This window comes from Periplaneta americana, chromosome 16 (genome assembly GCF_040183065.1).
Source record: "Periplaneta americana isolate PAMFEO1 chromosome 16, P.americana_PAMFEO1_priV1, whole genome shotgun sequence".
NCBI lineage: Eukaryota > Metazoa > Arthropoda > Insecta > Blattodea > Blattidae > Periplaneta > Periplaneta americana.
Window position 1 is genome coordinate 69,430,114 of NC_091132.1, and position 15,945 is coordinate 69,446,058.

Sequence of the window (15,945 nt, forward strand, 5' to 3'; positions counted from 1 at the left end):
TCTCACACTTTCAAAATAGACTCAGCTGGTATATTTTTATTCTCAAAATAACCGACATTCACAGAGAAAATGATATTATTAACATTACAGACAGTACACAGAGCAATATGGTTGAATATGACTGTTACATCTCATACATTCCGTGATACACACACATCAAAGAAAAATTCCTCGTATATAGAAAAGAAAAACATAAACAAAGAGATAAGTGATGTTGTTTACTTTAAAACGACTCAAAATAAAGTGACGTTGGTGAATAAATTTTGAACGTGGCAAATATGTCTCCAGGACGGACATGTTTATAACCTCGATAAAGTGGAAATCTGATAGAACCATCTGGAGCAGCGCCAACTGGCTCTTGGCACGGGTTCTGAAGGTTTGTAAACTCTGGGGTTACGGGTTCGAAACTTGCTCTGTGCAGCTGGCTGTGGTCCATGTTGGCAACGCTCCATTGTGAAGCATGTTTACCGAGCAATATGGCGTGCCATCATAAACCCGCTTTTAATAATAAAACAATAACGAAGCGTAACAAGGTCGTGTTTTGTTTTGAGCGGTGGAGTCTAGCTTCATTAGCGATTCATAGCTCCGGTCCAGTCTTTCAAGAACAAAGAATTGTTCTAGAGGACAAGTACGTCACAGATTCAAATCAAGACGCTGTTATTGTTGCTGACAAATTTACAAATTAAATACCAGCATGGCTAATTTAAATTAGTTGATTTATAAAGCAAACACAGACACTAAATAAATCTCTAGCTTATTAATTTGTTAACTACAGGTATTTACTTAATTTAGCAAAGTTCTTAATTTATTAAAGAATTTATTGACTGCTTGCAAAGTAAAAAAAAAAATAAATAAGCATTTGGCTGATATTTCTAATGAATAAGAATCTAAATCTTATTGAAATCTGTCTGGTTTTTACAGGGACCATTTAAATTATAATATGTTATTAGGGAAACAGATAAATACAATATGATATAATATGTTTGGTCAAATAACGTATTTTGTGGACATTACTTTACGAAAATGAGGCATGGACAATGGGAAATAAAGATGTAAATGATATTACAAACAATTAAATTAAAATTATGAGAGCGACGCCCGGATAGACTGTCCTCGATGGGATCATAAAATAAACAAAGACTTCGTGCACGAACATAAGTTACAACTACTTATACTGGGTGTTTCACGAAGATTATGCAATACTCTAGGATGTGATTTCTGGCATCATTCTGATGAAAAAAGTTCAAATAAACATATGTCACCTTTTTTAAATTGAGCGAGTTACGCCCTCCTGAATGTTAAACATAAACGTAGAAGTTTTAAGCATTCAAATTATTTACAACAATGGTACTGGGTGTATTATAAATTCATTGCAGAACATTCACGTTATTACTCACCTGAAAAATCTGTATTAAAGCCAGTTTTCAAAGACCTCACCTTCTGCAGTAATACACGTAGCCGCCCGAGTGTGAACTGCGCGCGCCGCATTCCCCAACTTCCGTTGTTCGGGTGCTAGGTAGATACATTGTACTAGTGTTGCGTTATTTCTAATCGTAACCCTGATGTCACGAGATTTTGTGTCGCTGCTGTCAGCTGTACTGTAACACATACAGCTCCAGACGTCCAAAGAGAGAGAGAGAGAGAGAGAGAGAGTTCACAAGAATGCGTGTTACGGAAGAAAGAAACGTGATTTTATCCGAAACTATTCAAAATCGGACACATGTATATAGGAACTTTTTTCATCAGAATGATGTCAGAAATCACATCCTAGAGTATTGCACAATCTTCGTGAATCACCCTGTATATTTTACAAATATATGACTTGCTTCAATTGAAAAATCGTGTATACAGGTAGAAAATAAAATTTGGAGCTCCCTTATTGTATAAGTTTCGCTTCAACACACTGCGCACGTGCAGTAAACGAGAGCTCCTGTATATATGCTACTTGCGAAATTGTTGCCTACATACAGGTGGTCTCCCATCAAGAATCGCTCCAAATTTTAATTCCGTATCTGTACAACCTACGCATCCATATGTATCACAAAAGCTATGCTGTCCAAAGAAGTGATGCATTCAAAATAGTACTGAGACCGTAACAGGCCATTAGGCCTTATACTTGAATTGAAAATGAAAAATAAGATGGAGATTATGTTGTTGTTTTTGATGATGATGATTATGATTATGATTATGACGACGAACAGTGACAGGTCCTGGGTTCGATACTGGGAACAATTTTTCCCTTAGGGAGCTATACCTGAAAGTCAGATTTCCATAATAACTTATACATTACTGTTCTTTAATAGAAAACCACAATTCAGTCACACAGAGTTTGTGTGCACTCAATCTTGGGTCTTTGACGTCTTGTCAACCCACTTGAGGTATGTGGATATAAAGGGAAAAATTGAGGCGATGTATGGTTCCTGAGTAGCTCGGTCGTTAGAGCGTTGGCGCGCTCAGCCAAAGGTCCCGGGTTCGATACCGGCCCCGGAACAATTTTTCTTTTGAAACTATATTTATTGTTTTTGTATTGCATTAATTACCAGGCTTCGGTCCTGGGCACAGAAACGCATGAAGTTCAGAACGCACGGGCGATAGTGTTCTGTTGGTCGAGTGGAGTGGGAGATGAAAAGCGCCGTTACTTCGTATCTCAACATGTAAACAGTCCGTCACAATACGGCACAAAATATATTTCATCCTTTACAGATGCAGTATATACAGTACATTCCTAGTGTAGACAATAAATGTCTATCATTAAAGTATTAACGTGAGTTGTAACCTTCTATCAGGTGTCCCTACGCCGAAGCCTGTTACACGTACCGCAGCCAAGCAGCAATATGCCTACACACAACGGAAATGCACATTACGGACCCACCTGTGCTGTTGCAGTCGGGTGACTGCACACAGGTCATGACGTCATTTATACTCCGTGTACTCTAAACCTCATAATGGTTACTCTGTGTCCCTAGGCCGAAGCCTGTTAATTACACCTGTTTCTGTGGATGAGAACTCTGAAAATAGAATTTGTAAAAAAAAAAAAGAGAGAGAGAGATAGAGCGAGCGAGAGAGAGAGATAGAGAGATAGAGCGAGCGAGAGAGAGAGAGAATTACAACGAAAGAAAATCTACTACTTCCCTTTCTTCCTGAATTACAGTGTCGTGATAGTGACGTTGCAATGCACAATGATATATGTAAGCCTACGTGAATTCTCAAAGTGAAAATTCCTGCGGTGATTCTCACTTACGAGAGGCTTATGTTGAGGAAAGCTTCTCTATACATCGCAGGTGGTAACATATGCAAAACGAAAATACAGACTGTTCTGTATTATTACAAAGCAACATATCCCTGATCTCGCAAAATACGGAATATTCACCACTTTTGTTTCACACGTTTAGTGACGGATGCATCTGGCACTCTATTAATAATTTGTATTATTTTACATACTAATTGCAGAGCTACGGTTTCTAATAGGATGATGGTTTTGGCAAGTCTTCAAATTTCTATGCTGTCTGAAACTAGCGACTGTAGGATCTTTATTGAAACAGAATTTCTGATATCCAGTGTGTTAATAATTTCAATAATTTCATTATATTATTTGACATAGTATCCATAGATTTGTATCTATTATCCCTCCTTTAGACAAGGGCACGGACTGAGACTGTCCTCGCACGCGGGCCGCTCCGGTGGGCCCATTTTACTACTTGAGATGGAAAGGTGTGCATTCCCTAAGACCCCCGCGCTACGAATCCTCCCTGCACGCCTCCTCAGAACTCCCCTACAATCTACATGATCCCTTTACTTTTCAACCCCGGTCCCACTAATTACCATAAGCCTATGGAGAGCCCATGGCGCATAGAGCTACCACCAACAACAAATTACCACAATCCACGGGGTCGGCCCGCAGCCGACTCTACATCGGAGCAAGCCCAAAATCTGAGAAAGAAAAGGGGATGAAAAAAGAGGGGCGAAATGAATCCAAGGTCCAACGTCGAAAATTAAACAGCAATTCTGCTTCAATTGGTTGAGGAAAAGCCTCGGGAAAAACTTCAACCAGATAACTTGCCCCAACCAAGATTTGAACCTGGGCCCGCTCATTTCACGGTCAGACGTGCTAACAGTTATTCCAAAGCAGTGGACAACTATAGGTTTTGTAATCAGTCATTCCTCCACAGCGCATTACGCCATCGCAAGCGAAAGACCAGTTTACCTCATACAGTACTATCCTAGCAGTGCGGGAGATTAAGTTTCGAACATTTATATCACCTTCGCAAATAACAACAGTCTTTCATAGGTACAAGTTCGTTCTGCTGTCTTGATCTTTTTCTTTCTTTATTATGTATTTATTTATTTATTTATTTATTTAATCTGAAAGAATTAAGGCCATAAGTCCTTCTCTTCCATCCTACCAGATAGCACACATAAATACAAAAAATACAAACATTGACAAAAAATAACACAAAATAAATTAAATCCCTATAGAAGTCAACAGGGTCAAAGAACACTGTAGAGCTCTAATTAAACTAATACAAGAAAAATATATAGTTAAAGTAACAGTAATAGCAATGATGATAGTAATAATAATAATAATAATAATAATAATAATAATACATTACATATTAAGGGTAAAACTGACAACAGCACAGTTACAATATTTATTTACGTTATGGGTTAAGCTGAAGTTGCGTAACCTGACAGGTGTTCAACAAGCAATTCCATGAACTAGAATGTGATTCTTTTAATTTTAATTTTGACATTATCCGACAGTCTCTCACGTGGTCAGGGAGAGAATTCCAGACGTGGGAATCGATATGCTGAAAGATGATGAGTAGAAGAATGTTCTGTGCAGAGGAATAGAGAGAAGATACATGTTCCGGGTTCGAGATACTGAAGGGTAAACAAAACGAGATGCTAAGTAAGACGGTATGGAGGTTTTGATGTAATAAGAGGAGTTGAAGAGTCTTCTTTCTTTAAGGTATGTATTAACGTTTGAAATGGCGTTTTTATGACTAAAAATTTCTTTGTAATAATGTTAGCTACAAAATCCTAGTACAGAGCATTGTACGCATAAACAGCAATAACTCGATGAAAGAAATTTCAAAATTGAGTAATTTTTAGAAAATATATGGCATTTTGAAGAAATAGAATAATTTTTAATTAATAATTTTTTTAAGGAATCAAAAAGTGAAATTGAAGTTTCTGATATATGATTATGTTAGTCTACTTTCATATGTTGTCTGATAAATATCTTAAAAAGGTTGGTTAAAAAATGTAGATTTTCCTCCAAAACGATAATACATACCTTAGGTGGATTCCAAGACAGCAATTCTAGTGACGGTGTTACATGATCGAATTCTCTAATGTTATAAACGAAACGAACGCAGATACTGTGAACACGCTGTGACCTGTAGGCAAGATCAATATTTAGATTCGCGAATATAGAATGTTAATAATGGAAGTGAGGCATCACTAAAGTTTGAATGAGATTATTATATTCTTCTTTTGTCGGTTATTTAACAGCGCTAAATCAACTAAATCCAATTTTAATCCACTTTATTTATTACAGAAGAAAATAATTAAAATATGTCTTCATAAATCTATTGATTTTCCATCTCAAAAATTGTTTTTGGGCTTCAATGTTCTTAACATAAGACAAATTTATTATATTGTATTAATAAAAATCGTACATAAAAATCGAAATAATTTTGAATTGTATTTTCATAGTTATGAAACAAAAGGTATGAATTCTTTAAGATTGTCTGAATCAAAATGCAACACTGCTACACTATTTAATCATAGCAGTAATTTAGGCCTAAGAATATATAACAAATTTATATTTAAATATCCTAATCTTGTCAATTCTAATAGTTCTAGTATTAAATTTAAAAAGTTGTGTATGGATTTGATAAAAATTGAAAAATTGTAAATTTAAATTTATTTATATAGGTCTATTCTAATTGCATAGTACGCAAGACAAATTGTATTATATACTTCTTAATTTCAATTCAGAATCGGCCCCTGAGCACGAGTTCTACTCTTTCAGGGGCGAGCTAAAGTTTTTCTGTATATATTATATTTTATGTTACAATTATTAGAAAAATAAATAAATAAATAAATAAATAAATAAATAAATAAATAAATAAATAAATAAATAAATAAATAAATAACCTACGAACAACAGCAATTTTAGCGGGAAAAGCTAAGCTCTCTGAAAAAGGCTGTTCCCCGATCCTGATTTAGAGCCCGTGGAATTGATGAATGTGAGGTGATGTTTGGAGAGAAGAGGCTGAGAATTAGCAATGTAATTACCCGATATTCGTCGTTCGTTTGGGGGAAACCTCAGAAAATCCCAACCAGGTAATTAGTCAAAGCAGGAATCGAACTTACTTCGGAGTGCCACTCCAGATCAGCAGGCAACCCGCCAATCGCCTGAGCTACGCCGGTGGCACATTCTGTTCGTTGATACCAATTCTCTTGTTCAATTAAAATTCAATTTTTATTTTGGTTTTTATTAAGTAAAGTGGAGTAAATAAAAGAGCTCTACTGAAACGCTGAAGTGCGCTGCGATGTTTGACCACCCAGATGTAGCTAGTGCCCACAGCACAGCACAGGAGCAGATGCTGCTCGAATAAGTAAACACGCTGAAGATTGTTGTGCGATTCGACACGATCAGGATTGTGACCCACTTCACATTTCATAAACACCTGTCATCTTCCCACAATCCACTCAGCACAAAAGTACCAAGTAAACTGAAGTGCTATACAGTGTTATTAAATAACACATCAATCACCCCCGTCTTTGAAGCAGCACACGATCAAGAAAGGGCTAGACTTTGCAAAACATAGCGATTCCCGAAACTTTCTTTGTCCTCTCAATTTTCCTTTTATATTTATAACGTGTTTTCTTCCTCGCTTCATCGGCTTCCTTTTTGTATACAGTATTCCAGTTTTGTCCCTTTTCTTTTCTCTTCATTAATATATTTTCCTCTTTCCATTGCTTTCTTCTCTTTTATTAACATTCTTTTTTCGTTGCTTAACCTTTTTTCTTCACTTCTTTCCTTCTATTTGCTTTATCTTTTTTGTGCTTTACTTCCTTTATTCTCTATTTTTCTTTGGTTCTCCTTCACTTCTTTACGTCTCCATTTTATTTTTATTCTAACTTCCTTTTCCTTCCATTTCTAGATCTTAAGTTTTGTAATCTCTCTTGTATCTCTCTTTTTAAGCTGTCTTTCATTGTACCTCACTTTCATTTCACTTCGTACCTCACATTTTCATCTTTCTTTCTTCGTAGCTTACTTCCATTTTTAATAGACATTATTATTCATATAAGAACATGGTCATAGGAAGGAAAATACAAAAGATAAACTTGCGAATTCTAAATGAGGAAGTAGAGCAAGTGAACAGCTTCGAATACATGGGGTGTACTATAAGCAGTAACATGAGCTGCAGCCAGGAAGTCAAGAGGAGGATAGCAATGGCAAAGGAAGCTTTTAATAGAAAAAGGAGCATCTTCTGCGGAACTCTGGAAAAAGAACTAAGGAAGAGACTAGTGTGAAGTGCTTTGTGTGGAGTGTGGCATTTCGTGGGGCAGAAACATGTACATTACGACGAAGTGAAGAGAAGCGAATAGAAGCATTATTTTGAAATGTGGATATGGAGAAGAACAGAACGTGTGAAATGGACAGACAGAATAAGAAATGAAGCTGTGATGGAAAGAGTGGGTAAGAAAGTATGATGCTGAAACTGATCAGGAAGAGGAAAAGGAATTGGTTGGGTCACGGCTGAGAAGAAACGGCCTACTGGAGGGTGCACAGGAAGCGATGGTGAATGGGAGAAGAGTTCGGGGCAGAAGGAGATATCAGATGATATACGACATTAAGATATATGGATCATATGAGGAAACGAAGAGGAAGGCAGAAAATAGGAAAGATTGGAGAAAGCTCGGTTTGCAGTGAAAGACCTGCCCTTGGGCAAAACACTAAATGAATGAATGAATTATCCATATTCTTGTATTTTCCTTTCTCAATTTTATTTTTATTCTTCTACACACACTTTTTCCTTCCGTAGATCTTTCTTTCATTACTCTCCTTTACCATTTTCTCTTACTATTTATTTCCTATCTTCGAACATTATTTTTCCACTCTGTATCTCCCATTGATCCTTCTCCTTTGTTTTCTTATGTCTTCGAGATTTGAGAATTTTACAAACATATTTCAGTAGGTACTCTTAACCAAAAATGTATCTTTGTACAGCGATTTCTCCTGAACTATTAGGAGTTCTCAAACTGTTTTCTCAGAGTACCTTTAATTGAGTGTATTGAGAACTGATGTACCACATAACAGAAGAAATGTAGGGATTTATCATGAAGTAAAGTACTTCATAATAAATTTACTAGGTATACGAATTACAAAACATGTTTTAATAAGGAGCATGGCCTTGTTTTGATGACACTAGATTTTTAATATCAGGAACAGTTTTTGAAAGTTTTTATCTCAGATCATGTTCAATGTTTATACTTCTAATTAAAACACTAAAGAATAAACACTACTTTCACATAAGTAAGTTGTAAAACGCAAAAAAGAAGTAGTACTGCATTAGCCAAAGACGGTATTGTTTTTAATTTAAAACGAGCAGATTTGTTCTAGAAACGGTATGGAGGCCACTATTATAAGCAAGCTCAAATAACCATATTTTTTATCAGAAATCTTTGAATGCAAATTTTTCACTAGTGAAAACGAATTTTATAAATCAAAGTTCTGAACTAAGATCTTTTGTAAAGGACCTGGCTATAGAGCTCTGTTCTGAAATAATGGGAGTGCTCCCATATGTAAATCACCACTTTAGCATTGAGATGAGTAAGTTATAGTTTTCTTCAACAAAGCTTTCAACATTAAGCAAATACTGACATTTGTTCTTCTTCTGAGGATAATGGAAACATAGAACCACCCGTTACTGCCGCCATTACCAAAAGGGAGAAATTGACATTTCACTTAATTGCATAGTGACTGATAAGTAGGCCTACTTGTGGCGTACTTTCAAATGAGACAATTGGCTATTTTTTGGCATCATTTATCTAACCACCTCCTACCAGTCTGAGAACCACTGCTCTATGTAATAGAATATAAATTAGACAGTCGTAAATTTAAACTAAAAGATGATGTGAGTTATTTTACAATGCTTTATCAACTGCTAAGGTTAGCTAGTGTCTGAATGATATGAAGGTGATAATGCCGGCGAAATTAGTCCAAGGTCCAGCGCCGAAAGTTACCCAGCATTTGCTCTTAATGGGTTGAGGGAAAACCCCGGAAAAAAGTTCAACCAGGTAACTTGTCCCAATCAGGATTTGAACCCCGGTCCTCTCGTTTCACGGTCAGGCACACTAACTGTTACTACACAGCGGTGGATGTGCTGAAGATGAAATTTTCCATATCCAAATCTTAGTGTATCGAGTTCTGTAATAAATTGTATTTACAAAATTAATTTATATTGCAGCGTAACATTATAATAGATTTCAAGTTACGATACCTGACTTTCAGGACTATCTACCGCTTAACTCTCGCAATACCGAGCGGGGTATTGTAACTACCTCGGCTATAATATTAGCACAGTCTAGTATATACAGTCACGAAGCTCAATACGTAGTAAATATGCATCCATAGATAGTTGCTAACCACTAGGATCGCTAATATCGCCTCATTACAGACAATGCGAAATAGTACCGGCACAGTCTGTTGTTCCTAACACCCTCACAACTCAAGCTTCGTGACTGTATATACTAGACTGTGATATTAGTGTATTGCATATTGTTATTGCACATTGTGGTTTTGTTAATAAGCTTCTCACGTTACAACAAATCATTGTATAATTATTGTTGTCTATGTTTATTAGTAATATTATTTAAAACAGATTACCCCGCTTGGTATGCTATGGTATAGTTTCTTCCTCTTCTCGGACATTCGTCATATTATTCGTAAATTTTATTTTAGTTGTTTTCATGTTGTAGCGACAGATGGACGGACGGACAGAGGGACGGAAACATAGACAGACAAACAGACGGACGGACAGACATACGGACAGTCGGATAAATGGACACGGACGGACGGATAGACGGGCACGTACAGGCGGATAGACAGACACACGGACGGACGGACAGACAGACAGAGGGACGGACGGACGGACAGAGGTACGGACGGACAGAGTAGCGGATAGTTGGACATACGGACAGAGGGGCGGAAGGACAGGCGGACGGTTGGTCAAATGGACTAAGAGGCAGACAAACAGACTTCAGTCATAAGAGGTACGAAACAATTAAAATTAAAACCTTACAAAATTCATGCAGTTCAGAGTTTAACGGAACCTGATCAGAGCAGGCTTAAGTTGCATGTGGTTCCAATAGTCAGTGATGACCCCACCTTAATTTTTTATAGTGACGAAGCATGGTTCAACCTCAGTAGTTATGTGAACATTCAAAACAATCGTTACTGGAACAGTGAAAATCCACCCCGTTTTCACGAACAACCGCTACACGACATAGAAATAGGAGTATGGTGTGCCAGATATCGCAAGGACGAACATGAATTGTGAATTCGGTAAGTACATCATTACGCAACACTAACCGCAAAAGCGCAGAACGAATCCTCCGCATATGGTAGCGTCGTTACGTATGAATCAGCTGCCGTGAGTGCTGTTAGGAGTCTAGCCCTGGATGGTTCACTGTGTATGTGTAAATAATTTTGGTACAATAAATAAATAAAAGTAATATAATGTCACTAAATAATAAAAAATTCCTTTGAACATCTAGAAATATACAAAAAAATTACTAGGGTACTTCAACTACCCCACTTGGTATGAGGAAGGTGCTGAAAAGCTTGGCATCGTGAGGGTTAAAGATAGGAGGCGTGAAGTTCGAAGTTACTTAATCCACTCTGGCTTCAGCTGTTGTTGCGATGGCAACGCGCCATTCTGGTATTTTGCGAGAACTCTAACATCTTTACACTAGAAATAAATTCTGATATATTCTTACTTGAAGCAAGATCACACAAACCGCGCAGAACTGCAAGCAGTGGCGAGCCAATTTTACCGAGGCAGAAAATTCTATCTGCAAGATACATACTAACTTGTGTGAGTTTATAAAAACACTTAGAGCCTTCTTTTTACAGCAGCAATTATCCATCCCAAGAATCTTTGAGAAACAATGCAGCTTAATTGCACAGCTCGTTTAATTGGAGTCACCGAAGACTTGTAATTAGCATTTCGAAAATAAAATGCACTCTATTATTACCGAGGCTTATTCTGATGGTGGCTAAGGGAATGGAGTTCCATAGTTTCGATTCTAATCAGGTGCAAGTAATTTTTTTACTCCTCTGCTTCCAAATTTTGGAAACCATCCAGATTCTTATTCACAGAGATCGCTAGTCTTTTTTCCATCTCAGATTCAAATTAAAGATTGTTACAACTAATGCTACTGCTAAAGATCGTCTGTTTTATTAGATTATAGCTAAAAGACACTTCACTCCTCAGCAGTTTTATGTCTGAGTTTTCATTACGCATCTCGCGCTGGGTAAGCTGAACAAGTTCAAAGTCTGAGGTGGCAATGAAACAAGACACTTGTACTCATACAGTCCTTGTGTAAGGAGTTAAATTTCCTGCAGGGTCTAGCAATTATTAGGAGCAAGAATTAATTCTGTGGTGATCATGCGGTTGAAATGGATGTTTATCAGTTACTATAAAACAGCGAGTGTTTCAGAAGCGAGTTGCGAGTGAAGAGAGTAAAGGGGCCCTCCCATTTAAAATGAACACTTAGGGCCGATTTCACCAACATGTTACTAATCTACAATTAACTAAACTTAAATACGGAAATAAATCACATTTAACTAGTTTGTATTTCACCGAACTAATATGCATTTAAAATAAAGTCAATTAATTTAATTCCCAATTAAGCCATCACAGCCTTCGGAATCATAGTAAAATCACAGTCTAGTACATACAATCACGAAGCTCAATACGTAGGGAATATGCATCCAATAACGTTGAACTATAGTTGCTAGCCATTAGGATCGCTAATATCGCTTCATCACAGACAATGCGAAATAGTACCGGCACAGTCTATTGTTCCTAGTACTCTAGTTGCTAACCGCTTGGTGCGCTGTATCGCGAGAAATGCAAAAAGCCATCTCAAGCTTCGTAACTGTATGATATTATACTGTGGTAAAATCGTAACTTCGAAGGCCATGTGCCTTGTTAATGTAAGCAGTGGCCTTTATAGTGAGTTCATTTGTTATATTACGACGTCATCGTAAACGGAGCTAACCTCAAAACATATTAAAATAATCAAAAACAAAAAGACGGATGGCTAGTCTTTAGAAGGAATGAAGGAAGATTGGAAATAAATAAAAAGAGATTTTAATGCAAGAAACCTCATCTCTATGTCTTTAGGAACATTGAAAAAGAACGTGATAATATGAAAGTAGATGGAAAGATTTCATGCATTTGCGCTATTCCAATGCCTTCATATACAGTATATTAAGATTTATAACAATGGGTTGTTCATGACTTTCAGTATGACCCTCATGTATCAAGTAATTTAAAGTATGCACATTAAAACTAAATTATATGTCAATCTTCATTAAAATATAATGCTCACTCAACTTCAACCCTTGCTTTCTCCGTTTTTAATGGCTCTGAACCCTTCATTTGCTCCGTAATATCAGAAAATGAACGTGTGTACAAATTAAAATTTGTCTTATCGTTTCAATCCCATACATGAGGCAAATTAAATCGCCCGTAGAGTCAATAAATAGTTTCAGTGTTACTAGACGACAATATTACAATGTGTCCAGTTAACATGGAATGTACCTACAAACAGGACTGACCTTCCCATGACTTCAGATTTCTTGATCACATATGGAAGGTTATCTTCCAGTATGATTTCTTCATCTTCTGGGTTCTGCTTCTGTTGCTCAAATGCCGTAGCATCTGCTTCCTCCTCGTGTTGGTCACCGTTCTCTGATTGTTCACTGTGTCTTTCAGAACCACCGCCGCCATGATGTCTATGTTTGTTCTTCTTTCCCGATTTCTAAAAAGAAAAGTTTCAAGTTAAACTTAATAATAAAGGCATAAGTATAATTTAATTTTCCAGTAGCCTAGTTTAATACACCTATGACAATCGGCAGATACAGATTAATTCTCATAAAGACCATGGAATTGCGAAAACGTGTTCCTAGACAAAGCTTCTCTCTCTGTAGACATTCCAAATTTATCTTCTATGGCGCAACAGGTGATATGAGATGTTACTATTGCTTGAAATACCGCACGACCGCATAAAAATAAAATTAATTTTATAAAGTGTTATATACAGGATAAGTCAGGACCTCTGTGACAAACTCTGAGGAGCGATAGATCTTTCAATGAGGATAATTTTCATAAAACAACCAATGTTCTCTGAAGCATTGTTTAGGAAATACGCAACATGCAAGCAAAAACAGTTTTTAGTGAAATTTACAATGTAGAAATTAAATATTCATTTATTTCTTCAAGTACCCTTACAGACAAGTTACAGAAGGTGTTCAAGGTGTCTACACTATTACATTCATTTCACAGTAGCAATGATTGTTGGGTACTGCCGAACATTACAAGTCTGTGTCAAATTTGATCAGTTATCACTGAGTAAGTTTAATATGCGCACCCATCAAGCTTCTTTATGTAAGTTACCTTCAAATTGCTTTTACTAAGTTATTACAGAAATAGCTACAAAATACTCTACTCACGTAACAATATTCTTATAAATCAATCCGCCTTGGCCTTGCAATATTTCTCTGAAGAATGAATTTCACTTAACAATTGTTTATTTTGTAGAATCGTATCATGAAAAGCAACACAGTCCTCACTGAAGAATGATTTTATAACAAGCATTGGTTTTACTGTTTTTACAGACAATTTATTTTTCTCATCAGTCCATAGAGCGTTCATGCGAGAAAATAACCTTTCGACACATGCATTTGTTCCAGGGAAACACATAATGAACTCCACTACCCTCTTAAAATTTGAGAGCTCTCCTTCAGTACTTTTAAAAAGATCCACACAGACTTCATCTAAATATTTGGTGTTGCCATCACTAGCCTTGAGAAATTAATAACTCACAATAATATTGTTTCATAATAGTTCATCTATAGTCACCTGCAATGATGAAGTGCGATGTTTTTAATTTGTGATATAGAATAGAAATTGTAACTTTTCCGTTTTCTCTCAGTTTGGAATTCTAAAATATGGGACGGAAAGCTGGCCCGAAGACTTTTCTCGAGAGAACGAGACGCATTAGCGAAAAACGGGACGATCCCGTATTTTACGGACGTCTGGGAATCCTATTCTACATGAATTTCATTATGTGTTCGTCTATTTGCTTGCACCATGAATCTTGCGCAGATATAATTTCTGTTTTTCAATTTATCTGAGAATTATTTTCATGTCATAATGAGTTCGTAATCACTTTTAAGATTGGCTTCACCGATTCTGTTGATGATCTTGATTTTTGAGATGACCACAACAAATCCATAGACGAGAATATTTGTTCCTTAGGTTCATTACTGCCAGGCATGCATAGAATCAACACCAATTTTCACAGTTCCACAAAAGGATAATGGTTTTCTAAAAATAGGAATATGTTTCACCATATCTATATGATGTAAAATATTTCTTAGAATCCCATCCCTATATTTTCTCCGTCCGCCGTCTGGGATAAAGCATCAGGATAAAATTTCTAAACAGAAATCTAAATTGCATTTCGATATAATCCATGAATAACATTTCGATTGACGATAACGAGTAACGATTCGACTGACAATATGTATTGCCAACATCCATTGTACACTGACGTTGAAAGGTATCCGATCTAAGATTTTATGATCGTGTAAGCGAACTTTACAATTACGGGATAAGTCAAAACCAAAGATATTAAAAATTGACATACTTTGAAAGAGTTCCGCTAGTTCTCAATAGCTGGCACCATTATTGGGAGCCGTTAAAAAGTGTCAGGGAAAATGATGATGTAGATTAAACATAAATTTATTCTTCTAATATACAATATCAGCAATTTCCAGCCAAACTCAGTATTGTTTTACAATCAGTAGAGTGGGATGAAAAATTGAATTCTATAACACGGGTATATTTGTCTACTATTGGCAACAGTGACTATTATCTTCACCATCTATTCATAGAAAGAATAACTTCAGAAGCCACACTTACACCAACAAATTATCGATCACAATCGATTAGTAGGGTCAGATACCTTTGAACGTTAGTGTATCTATACGTAATTTCCCTTGTCAAGCTTCAGGTTGGTTTGGATTCTTGGGATATTCATTTATTCACGAAGAAATGTTCAAATTAAAGAAAATTAAAATCAGGCACATTCCGGGAATAACATAAAAATCAAAGACTGTTCCTGGAATGTCTGACAACTCTATTGGCGAAGTCTGCTGTTGAATCAGCAAAATCCCATCCTTTTCTTATTTTTCCTATTAAGGGTCTGGAGCTGCGTGCTCAACCACCCCACAACTTTTCTAAACTTTCCTCTACGTTCTAGCCTAGATCATATACCCAGATTGCTCGGCGTTATAGGCTTTGACGGTAACAACTTTTGTCAGGTTTACTATGCTGCCATCTAGTTGTTACATAACGAGTCACGTCATAACTCCCATTTAAATTGCATTAGCGACTGTACTGCCATCTCGTGTTCGTTTACGGCGGACGGGTGGCGATCCTGGCGGTTGTTCTCTTCAAAGTGCAACCGATTTTAACATAGGAATGAGCAATCTATCTGTGGTCTGGGGTTCTAGTCTCTGAAAGTTTAAATGATAGTTAACACAACAATGAATAAAAATAAAAACCCTTTGGTACAGATACGTACATGCATAGATAACCATCTCTCAAGGCTTGTTTGCCTTGGAAAGAAGCC

General features: G+C 36.6%; 1 protein-coding gene across 1 annotated transcript in view; it reads right to left on the reverse strand.

Annotated features, from left to right (window-relative positions):
• Positions 1–15,945, reverse strand: part of LOC138716403 (SET domain-containing protein SmydA-8-like) — a 57,186-nt gene that overhangs the window by 27,510 nt on the left and 13,731 nt on the right. The window contains exon 2 of the mRNA XM_069849465.1: positions 12,866–13,068. Coding sequence (XP_069705566.1) covers positions 12,866–13,068 — 203 coding nt within the window. The remainder of the gene's footprint in view (positions 1–12,865; positions 13,069–15,945) is intronic.